Source organism: Dipodomys ordii, unplaced genomic scaffold, assembly GCF_000151885.1.
Source record: "Dipodomys ordii isolate 6190 unplaced genomic scaffold, Dord_2.0 Scaffold131, whole genome shotgun sequence".
NCBI classification, from domain to species: Eukaryota; Metazoa; Chordata; class Mammalia; order Rodentia; family Heteromyidae; genus Dipodomys; species Dipodomys ordii.
Window position 1 is genome coordinate 3038640 of NW_012267347.1, and position 11024 is coordinate 3049663.

An 11024-nucleotide genomic window follows, 5' to 3' on the forward strand; every position below is an offset into this window, starting at 1 on the left:
CAATGTTTTCATGTCTTAAATAACAGGGAATACAATTGGCCCAAACATACATATGTACTATTAAAAAGTATTCTGACTAGGGGAAAAACAAAGGAGGAGGCAACAATGCTTGATAAGAAATGTACTTATTACCTTGCTCATGTAATTGTAACCCCTCTATATGGTATTTTCACAATTAAAAAATGCAAAAAAAAAAAGTACTCTAATATCCAGTTGTGATGGCTCATGCCTATAATTCCAGCTACTTAGAAGGCAAAGATGAAGGAGGATTGCTGTTCAAAGCTAATTGGGGCAAAGAGTTATTAAGATTTCATCTCAATGAGTAGCTGGGCATTGTGGTATATGCCTGTCCCCCCACCTTCCTGAGGATTGATGTCTAAGCCAACCCTATAATCATACAAGATCTTTTCCGAAATGAAAAGGACTTGAGAGACAGCTCAGGTGGTAAAGGACCTACCTAGTAACAAAAATCCCTGAGTTTATCCCCCAGATTCACAGAAGGAAATTGCTAAATGCTTTGCTTATAAAGTCTTAAGAGAAAAGCCAGTCCTCCCAATCACCTTGCGAATGGCCAGCTGTACATCTTTGTTCCTGAGGCTGTACACCATGGGATTCAGTAGTGGGGTAATGATGGTGTAGGTCACTGTCACTAGCCTGTCTTTGCCTGTGGTATATTTGGTGGAGGGTCTCAGGTAGACAAATGATGCACAGCCGTAATGGACGGTGACCACAATGAGATGGGAGGCACAGGTGGAGAAGGCCTTCTGCTTGCCCTCAGTGGATGGTATCTTCAGGATGGTGCGGACAATGAAGCTGTAAGAGATGCAGATGAAGGTCAAGGGCACCACGAGCAAGAAAACCCCACAGAGGAAGATGACCATTTCATGGACGTGACTCTCAGCACAGGCTAGGCGGATGACTGGTGAGATATCACAAAAGTAATGGTCAACCTTGTTCGGACCACAGAAAGGGAGATTGAAGACCAAATTTGTCCCTACTAGAGACATCAGGAAGCCGACAGCAATGCAAGTTCCTGCCAGCTGCTTACACACTTTCCAGCTCATGAGAGTGGGGTACCGCAGGGGGTGGCAGATGGCAGCGTAGCGGTCATAACCCATCACCCCCAGCAGCAGGCAATTGGTGAGGGCAAACCCGAGGAAGAAGTACATCTGGGTGGCACAACTCACGAAGGAGAGCGTCCTCAGGACAGAGAACAGGTTAATAAGCATCTTGGGCAGGATGACAAGTGTATAGAAGATCTCTGAGGTGGAAAGAACACCCAGAAAGAAGTACATGGGTGTGTGCAGACTGCGGTCCAAGCGGACCACTGAGATGATGATGACGTTCCCACTCAAGATGACCAGATAGAGGCAGAGAAACACCCCAAAAAGAACAAACTGCAGGTCCCCGAGGCTGGAGAAACCCAACAGGAGGAACTCCGTCACCAAGGAGGAGTTAGCCATGAAGAGCTGCTCCCCTGGACTAAAAGTCAATCAGACAGAAGTACCGTTGTCCTCCTAAAGCAGCCATCCAGTCATGTCTGAATGAAGCAAACGTGGGAGAGAGAGGGGGAGAGGTTTTTAATGAATTGGGAGTTATTGTACATTGAAATGCACTCACGTCACTGCCTTCCTGCCAGTCATTTTCCTGTGAATCGAGGGACAAGTTCAGGCGATGACAGGCAATATCTGCTTAATTTTTCACTCGTTTAATCTATACAGAAGCATTTATCTACTTATTATTTTGAGTGATCAGACTTTTCCCTCAAACTCAGTAAATATACTGATATATATATGTATATATACATGCACACATATACACACATATAAGTAATAGCATCAATATCTGAGTATACGCACACACACACACACACACACACACACACACACACACACCTTCTCTTCACTTACTCCCAATCTAGAGAAGCATCCATTGATCACATGCCCTTTGGTAGCACAGTTCCCAGGCACAACTAATTGGTTTTTCTGCTTCCACAAAGCCACCCATTAGAACTGATTCGGTATCAAACTACTGCCACTATCTTAGAACTAACTTTATGATTCTCTAAAACTCTTATCAGCCACTAGACCTGACCTCTCCTTATAGAAAACACATGGCTAGAAAATTTAGTGTCACATCAATGCTGATGGTCCGGTTATGTCTTACTTTTGATATCCCTGACTTAGAGGATCAACAAACTGTCACCTCAGGAAGGATCTGCCTCAGATTTCCTGAATAAGGAGGTTCAGATACTTCCCCCTAAAGCCACTGAAACAGTTATCATTTCTGGAACTCTCTGAAAGCGTTATCATTTCTGGAACTCTAAATTTTATGTCTTTTCATCAAAACATTTTATCCTTTCTCACCTTCTGTCCAATGTGCTCCTCTATCTAGATTCTGCATCTCAATAGCGTTTCACCGTACTCTTAGTCATGACAGCTCTACTTTCTAAGAAACATTTAAACTCACCAGTTTTCTTATCTTCCAGATCTGATTTATTCTTTGTCTGAAGAACCTCTACAATCGATTCATTCTTTTCTGCAAGAAATTAGCTCTTGCTGAAGACTATTATAAATGAACTCCCTAGATTACCACTACTTACTTCAAACCATCCTCCAGAGATGTTTTGCTTTACATAGGGCAAATCTTATTTTATTACCCAAACTAATCAGCCCTAAATCATCTGTAAAATATTCTAGAGTCTTCCTACTTGTCTCAAAACTACCTTTCTACTCATAACTGCCACTTCTTCCATACTTCAACACTGAGGCATTTTAAACTATCATGGCATTTTTTCACAGTATTTCCAACATCTGGAAATATCTCATTCTTATTTTTTTTGTTGACATTATCCTTTTATATCATCTTTAATCTGCATACCGGGGGATTTCAATTCAACGTATCCGTTTGGGAGTTCCTAACATCACCCCTTACACCATTCTCGCTCATGTCTCCTAAACCCAACTCTCTTAATTTCATGGATTTCTCCCAATTTTCAATTTGAAGACATGACTTATGAAATCTTGTAGCATGCTAACCATGCTATATGACTTCTTCTGAGGTTTTTTTTTAGTAATCACTAAAGGTATTTGCTGCAACACTATTGTAATAAATGTTTGCCTTCAAGTCTATGAAGCATGCCCAATATCTGTCACCAGTGTTCAGTATATGCTAAAGGCTATGAAGTTTGTTGAAAAAAGTAAATATGAATTATCCAATTCCTCCATTAACTCATTATCAGACTCTAGGAGTTTTCCAAACATGTTAGTCTTTTAATTAATTAACTTTCTGAAGTTGGGAGTTAGGATGTAGGGGTGTGGGCAGAGCACTTGCCTGACACCTGTGAGAGCCAGCTTTCCTTCACAAAACTGCAGGAAAGAGGAAGGGGGGAGAAGAAAATAGGGGGAGGAGGAGGAAGAAGAAGTGGAGGAGAAGGAAGAAGAAGTAGAAGAGGAGGAGAAGGAGGAAAAAAAGAGGAAGAGAAGGAGGAGGAGAAGCAGCAACAGTAGCTAGTTTATCTACATTTCCAATCCAGTGGTCTTCATGCTTACTATTTCATTGTTCATTTAAAAACAATTTTGTTGGTCAGGGGGCCTGAACTCTGGGTGCTGTCCCTGAGTTCTTCAGCTCAAGGCTAGTGCTCTACCACTTGAGTGACAGTGCCATTTCTGGCTTTTTCTACTTATGTGGTACTGAAGAATCAAATCCAGGGCCTCATGCATGTAAGCACTCTACCACTGAGCCAACTTCCCAGCTCTATTTTAAAATTTTAACACCTTTACTTTGAAGTTTGAATTACTTTGCAGCTAACTAAATTTCTGCTATTGCTGTTTTGCTTAAACAAAGGTTTAACAAAATTTTTAGTTTGGCTTGAATGAACTACCACTTTTATATTTCACTAAATTGCTTTATTACAAACTTAATGACTAAGAAGCATACATTATGCATTTGATTGGGGCAAAGTCCCCAGCTATGTTCTTCCTGGAACATCACCTCCACCATTCACTTGCCAGGTTTCTTTCCTACGGCTAATATTTAGGGGTATAAATGGGAGTTAAGTCATGAGTAAAACACCACAATTTAAAATTTTACCTACTACTAAATTATGCATAGACCTCGTTCTTCAGATTATGAAATCATAGGTCCTAAATAGAATATTTCAAATTCCTTCAAAGCTGAGTTCTGCTGCAACATGACATGTAGGTGTCTTCATTCTTGAGCACTTCCTGCTGTTTCCTGAAGGAGGTTTCTGGAAGTGTCTAAGTGCAATTTGCCAACATGTTTTCCCTGTTACAATTCAAGAAGCCTCTTCTTTCATTTCCCAGACACTTTAGACCAGACCACAAGAAATAGTCCACATCAGAATATCACCTGTCTTCTCTCTATAAATATCTTAGGTGTTGCTTCAATGAATATTGCCAATGGTCTTTGCCTTTACATTGGCTAAGACCTCTGTGCCAATTACTTCATTGGTAACTGAGATCTCTACCTCCATAGGGAGCTAATTATCACATTGTACCTAAATTGTCCATATTTTCTCCAATTATGAAGTAGCATCATAGATGGTAATACACTATAAGAATTATTTGGCCCAAGAGAAGGCCCTTTCTAATACACCATGGAAATTAATTGGACACTTATTAGAAAGTAGAGGGTTTCTCGACCATTTCTTAAACTAGACATCAATGAAACTGCCTCCTTTGGGTTTTTCAACCCTGTGCTTCCAAATTTTCATTTTCATAACTTTTTAATGAATGTATATTGTCTAGAATAATGTATTTTATTGTGGCCATTTTTAATACATGCATATAACATGCCAAGAAAGCTCTTTTTTAAAGATAACATATTTCCCACTTCCAAGTCTAAAAGAGGGAAGAAAGATATGAAGAACAGAGGACAGAATATTAGAATGTCAGAGGCAGCATAAATATTTAAGACTCAGAGGAAACATGTTTTATTCCTGCAATTTAATATGAGGTTAGTAAATATTTGTTCAATAAATAAAAGAAGTTTGGAGTTGTGGAGAAAAATGTGATTGATTGCACCTTGGTTTAGATATTTGAAGAGTGCTTTGGAGCTCTCCATATTTTAGGTACCACACTGATTCTTTCTCATATAACTTCCAAATATTTCAGCTGACAAATGATCAAATGCTAAACACTCATAGATGTCTCTTAGAAAAGCTCTTACAAACTGCAATTCTATGAGTTATGACAGGGATGCTTGCAGAAATAGGAAGTTAAGAAAAAACAAACCCAAGTTTTTAACTGAGGAATAGTAGTGACTTCTTTATCCTTAGTTTTATCTATGATTGGGACAATGACTAGACCTTTTTTGCTGAGAAAATTCATCCACAGGCTTTATCTTCCTTGTAGATGTACAGAAGATTAAAGACAACCAGACCTTTTGCTTTATACTTCTCACCTAGAAAGCCCTTCCCCTTAAATGGAGATAGATATTTTTTGGCCACTATTCTATAACTAAAGTTACACTGCAACCATTTATAAACTCTGATATTTAGAATCTGGCACCTTCTTCTTCCTATTTCTTAGAACATCTTTTAATATTTTTCCATCCTAACCACCATATTTTGGGGAAGTTCAAGCAACCCTTGAAGAATCCATGTGGCAGAAAACCAACACTCTTGCCAACATTCCCAGCTGAATACAATCAGTAGCAAACATGAACTAATGTGCAATGTAAGTAAACAATGTTGAGATGGCCCAGAGGAACAATCAAGCTGGATCTGGATAGAGAAAATGCAATCTGTCCCCACTGATCTCTGACAAAATTGTAAATTCATGTGCAAAATACATAATTATTGCTACTTTAAGCAACTAAAGTTCAAGATAGTTTGTTATACAGCAATAAATAATGTTTCAGATGTTAGTATCCAAAGACAGGATGCAGTTGTAATAAAAATTGAAGCGCTAAGCAGACATGATAGTACATGTCTGTATACCTGCCCTGGGAGTCTGAGTCCAGCAGGTGTACACAGTGAGTTCAAAGTCAGCCAGGGCTACATATTAAAACACTGTTTCAAACAAAACTAAACAAAGATGTGAAACAATTTCCCTTGAGTTTAGAAGTAGTGGTATGGGGAATCTGCATGGAAGGTGAAAGTACCATGATAAATCTCTTAGGATTTTAAGAATTTTTAGAGTTTGGCTGAAAAATCAATAATCACCTTTGGTTGTTGGAAATTTTTATAGTACTGTCTCAGGTTATAGCTTAACAATAATTTTTAATAAACTTACAGATCTTCCTTGGGAAATCTCAAGTGAGAATATAGAAAACACCATTCATGACAAAACATAATTTAGTGATATTAATGTGTACCTAGTCAGTATTCAGACGCCTTTTCTAAAATATACTGTTGGTCATCCTGATTGTCTCAATAAAAGTAACAAGAAAGAGTATCACTCTAGGTAACTGTGGGTGCTATGATAAACAGGATAGCTTCTTCCTCTACTCTATCATGAGCTTTGTGGAAAGTCAACTTTGAAGGGGAAATGAAATCCACTAAGGCGATCTAGAAAAGAGCAGCACAGATAGATGCTAGTTCATTTCCTTTGTCATATAATGTTATAAGATGTTAAATATGTGACATAAAGTTATAATTTTTTCTTGTAAAATTAGAGAAAATTTAAAACTTAAGTGCTAAATGTGATAAAAGAGTAAATGGTAAAAAAAAATTGGGTGCAATAGTTTATATGAAATTAGCCACATCAAAGGAAGCTCATTAAGTGGGTCTATGGGTAGACCTTAAACACTTTAAACTTAACTACATAGTAAGCAAACTTTTCTCGTTATGAAACTTTTAAGGAAAGTTTATTTCAATATGTGATGTAGAAAAATTAAGGTCATACTGGGCATGCCAATGGCTTGACTTGTTATACACACAGCTATATTCTGGATTTTTTAAATATTTGCCAATAAATAGCATCATAATACCTTTTTCTACAGGAAAAACATGCCATAATTGTGTGTGTGTGTGTGTGTGTGTGTGTGTGTGTGTGTGTGTGTGTGTGTGTGTGTGTGCTGGTCCCAGAATTTAACCTCAGGGTCTCAGCTCTGTCCCTTACCTTTTCCACTTAAGACCACCCCTTTACCCCTTGAGCCACAGCTCCTCTTTTGGCCTTTTGCTGGTTAAATAGAGATAAGAGTATCACTGACTTTGCTGTTTGGACTTTTCAAACCTTGAGCTGCAGATCTCAGCCTCCTGGGTAGCTAGTATTACAGGCAAGACTAACTCACACCTGGCTGCAATGATATTTTCAAGCAAATGTTTTTCTTAGTTTCATTGGATCACAAAGATTGGAAGAAGAAAATATTTATTTTTAATAAAAAAAGAATCAAATATATTCTTAGGAAACTATTGAATTTTTACATGTTCTATCTTCCTCCTGAATGCACAGTTGGAAATTACATTGCATCTTCTAGGGACAGAATAGATAGCTATATGAGGCCTAAGTAATTTAAAGGTAGAAATCTTCTGTCATTGGCCTGATACTCCAGGCTGTAGAAATGACACTCTGTGTGATGATGAGTGGCAACGATGCTCATTTCTTTTTCTTTTGTATTAGATATGGACAAATTGGTACAAAGTCATTCTAGAATCAATTAAAAAGGAGTTTTCCCTATAAATCTCAGATTGGTGGCCCAGAAAGAGGGCCATTTCTCAGAACGAAGAAGCAAATTCACAAGGTGTCATCTCTACCTCAGGAAATATGGCCTAAGATCCCAGAAGGCAATTCTTTCAGAAACCATAAAACATCCGGCGCCGGTGGCTCACGCCTGTAAGCCTGGCTACTCAGGAGACTGAGATCTGAGGATCATGATTCAAAACCAGTCCAGGAAGGAAAGTCTGTGAGACTCTTATTTCTAATAAACCACTAGAAAACCAGAAGTGCCACTGTGGCTCAGGTGTAGAGCACTCATCTTGAACTGAAGAGCACAGGGACAGCACCTAAGAACAGAGTTCAAGCCCCACGACTGACACAAAAGAAAAGAAAAGAAACCATTAAACATCCTTACGTGAGGACAGTCTCATGGTCCTAAGAGCCCCTCACCCGAGGGGCTTCCTTCCACCTCCCATTGTAAATTTTTATTTTTTTGGTTGGTCGTGGGGCCTGAACTCTGGGCCTGGGTGCTGTCTCCTGAGCTCTTTAGCTCGAGGCTAGCACTCTACCACTTGAGCCACAGCGCCACTTCTGGCTTTCTTTTTTCTGCTTATGTGGTGCTGAGGAATCAAACCCAGGGCCTCATGCATGTGAGGCAAGCACTCTACCACTGAGCCACCTTCCCAGCCCTCCTATTGTAATTTTTAAGCATACAGTCGCTGTGGTAAGATGAAGAAGTGGCTGCTAAGGTACACATCAGCCTTCATTGCTCCCAGCAAAGCCTGCCTTCCCTGAAAAAGACCAACACCAAGAACAGAGAGAAATTTTGGCTTTAGATTGAATTTACAATTTTTGGTATCATACTGACCTGGTTATTTCACTTGAAACCTTGAAGAACATTGACTTGCAGATTAAAATTAAAAGTATTTAAAAATAAATGCATTCATTACCTTACTTATGTAACTGTAACCTCCCATTCATCACCTTTTCAATACATTTTTTAAAGATAAAAAATAATTTGAGAAGGTTTTTTGTTTTTCGTCAGTGGGGGCTTGAACCCTGGGCCTGGCCGCTGTCCCTCAGCTCTTCAGCTTAAGTTTAGCACTCTACCACTTGAACCACAGTGCCACTTCCAATTTTCCAGTGGTTAATTGAAGATAAGAGTCTCACAGACTTTCCTGCCTGGGCTGGCTTTGAACCGCGATCCCCAGATCTCATCCTCCTGAATAGCTAGGATTACAGGCATGAGCTACTTGCTCACAGGTAAAAAAGTTTTTTAAAAAAGGGATTGTAAGAAGATAAACATTTCATGATGTGATCCTAAAGTCTTATTTTTTTTTTCCTTTAAGGGAGTTTAGAGGTGCTAGCGATCAAATCCAAGCTTTGAGCATGCTTAGAGTTCTGCCATTGAACTACATTCCTAGTCCCAAGAGTACTATAATTTTTCAATTAGATATACTATGTGTTATTAAAAGAGGGTATTACTTATAAAAAAATTAAAATACAATATTTTTTAAATTTTATTTTACTTTATTGTAAAGGTGATGTACTGAGGGGTTACAGTTACATAAGTAAGGTAATGAGTACATTTCTTGTTGAACAGTGTTGTCATCTCCTTCCTTTCCTCTCACTTTCCCTCCCTACCCCCAAGTAATGCTTTTGGGGGGGGGCGTCCAGTTGTGGGGCCTGAACTCTGGGCCTGGGCTCTGTCCCTCAGCTCTTCAGCTCAAGGCTAGTGCTCTACCACTTGAACCACACCACCACTTCCGGCTTTTTTCTTTTTGCTTATATGGTGCTGAGGAATAGAACCCAGGGCCTCATGCATGCAAGGCAAGTGCTCTACCACTGAGCCATCTTCCCAGCCCCCAAGTAATGCTTTATATATATGGTTTCAGAGATCCTTTCTTACTAGCACTTTCCTGATAGCAAGTTGAACATCCTTGTTCCTGAGGCTGTAGACCATGGGGTTTAGTAGCGGAGTGACAATGGTGTATGTCACTGTCACGAGTCTGTCCTTATTAGACACATACTTTGCTGTAGGCCTTAAGTAGATGAAAGAGGCACAGCCATAGTGAATAACTACAACCGTGAGGTGAGAGGCACATGTGGAAAAGGCTTTCTGTTTGCCTTCTGCTGAGGGAATCTTCAGGATAGTCCTTAGAATGCAGAGGTAAGAAACACAAATAAAGAAAAAGGGAACCACGAGGACAAGAACCCCACAGATGAATATAACAAGTTCATGGGCATCTGTATTGGTACAAGCCAGGCGAATGACTGGTGAGATGTCACAAAAGTAATGGTTGACCTCGTTGGTGCTACAGAAAGGGAGGCTGAACACCAAATTTACCACGGTAAGAGAAGCCAAGAAACCTCCAATCCCACAGGCAGCTGCCAACTTCCCACATACCTGCCAGCTCATCAGGATGGGGTAATGGAGAGGATGGCAGATGGCTACATAACGATCATAACCCATTACCCCCAGCAGCAAGCAATTGGTTATGGCAAAACCAAGGAAGAAGAACATCTGAACGGCACAGCAGGTGAAGGAGATTGTCCTAGACACAGAAAGTAGGTTAAGGAGCATCTTGGGTAAGATGACAAAAGTATAGAAAGTCTCAGATGTTGAGAGGATGCCAAGGAAGAAGTACATGGGTGTGTGGAGGCTCTGATCCAGGCGGATGATACTGACGATAGTGGCATTGCCACTGAGAATGACTAGATAGAGAAAAAGAAAAACCACAAAGAGATCAAGCTGAACGTCACCAAGGCTTGAGAAACCCAGGAGTAAGAACTCAGTGATCACGGTGAGGTTTTCTGCCAATACCTGTAAAGAAAAGGGAAAGAAGTAAAACATAGCAGGTACATGATTGAGGAATCTCTCACCTGTGTTGCATTTTGAAGATGCCAGTAAAGCGTTTTTGTCTTTTACTTGTCTGGTTGCGTATCCAGGGATCTTGCACATTCCCTATTTTGTGCCCCCTCCCAATTCCATCTTCAAAGCCAATAAAGCCACATCTCTCTCTCTGAGTCTCTCTACCACTTTTAATGTCCCATATGTCCCCTATGGTTCCAACAGAATATTACAAGATAATCTGTCTATTTGGAAGTCAATCAATTGCATCTGCAAGCTTGATTCCAATTTTGATACATATTGTTCAATTTCCAGGCTTTAGAATATCAGCATCCTTGAGGGTTCATAATTTTTCTTACTACAACTAATATAAGCAAACAAAAAAATGCAGGAATGAATTTCATTTAAGAGGAGGAGGATACAGTCAAGAATCCAATGTATATCCTACAAAATTAAGAACAGTGAGGGAAGGGGTGAGTAGAGGAAAGATTGGTAAGAATGTTGAAAGGGTTGGCATTGATCATGATTATGTTCATGAACTGCCTTGATAA

The 11024-nt window shown here is 39.6% G+C and overlaps 2 protein-coding genes across 2 annotated transcripts; both read right to left on the minus strand.

Annotated features, from left to right (window-relative positions):
- Nucleotides 1–521: 521 nt before the first annotated feature.
- Nucleotides 522–1463, minus strand: LOC105996433 (olfactory receptor 10R2-like). The gene has a single exon (XM_013030510.1). It carries the CDS (start codon nt 1461–1463, stop codon nt 522–524), a length of 942 nt encoding a protein of 313 aa, XP_012885964.1.
- Nucleotides 1464–9510: 8047 nt separating this feature from the next.
- On the minus strand, nt 9511–10483 carry LOC105996488 (olfactory receptor 10R2). Its single transcript, XM_013030576.1, has one exon. The coding sequence runs from the start codon at nt 10474–10476 to the stop codon at nt 9514–9516; it is 963 nt and encodes a 320-aa protein (XP_012886030.1). The 5' UTR covers nt 10477–10483; the 3' UTR covers nt 9511–9513.
- Between the last annotated feature and the right edge of the window lie 541 nt (nt 10484–11024).

Bases quoted from the DNA above. Each gene is read 5' to 3' on its own strand.
- LOC105996433 (XM_013030510.1), bottom strand. From the start codon at position 1,463: ATGGCTAACTCCTCCTTGGTGACGGAGTTCCTCCTGTTGGGTTTCTCC.
- LOC105996488 (XM_013030576.1), bottom strand. From the start codon at position 10,476: ATGTTTTACTTCTTTCCCTTTTCTTTACAGGTATTGGCAGAAAACCTC.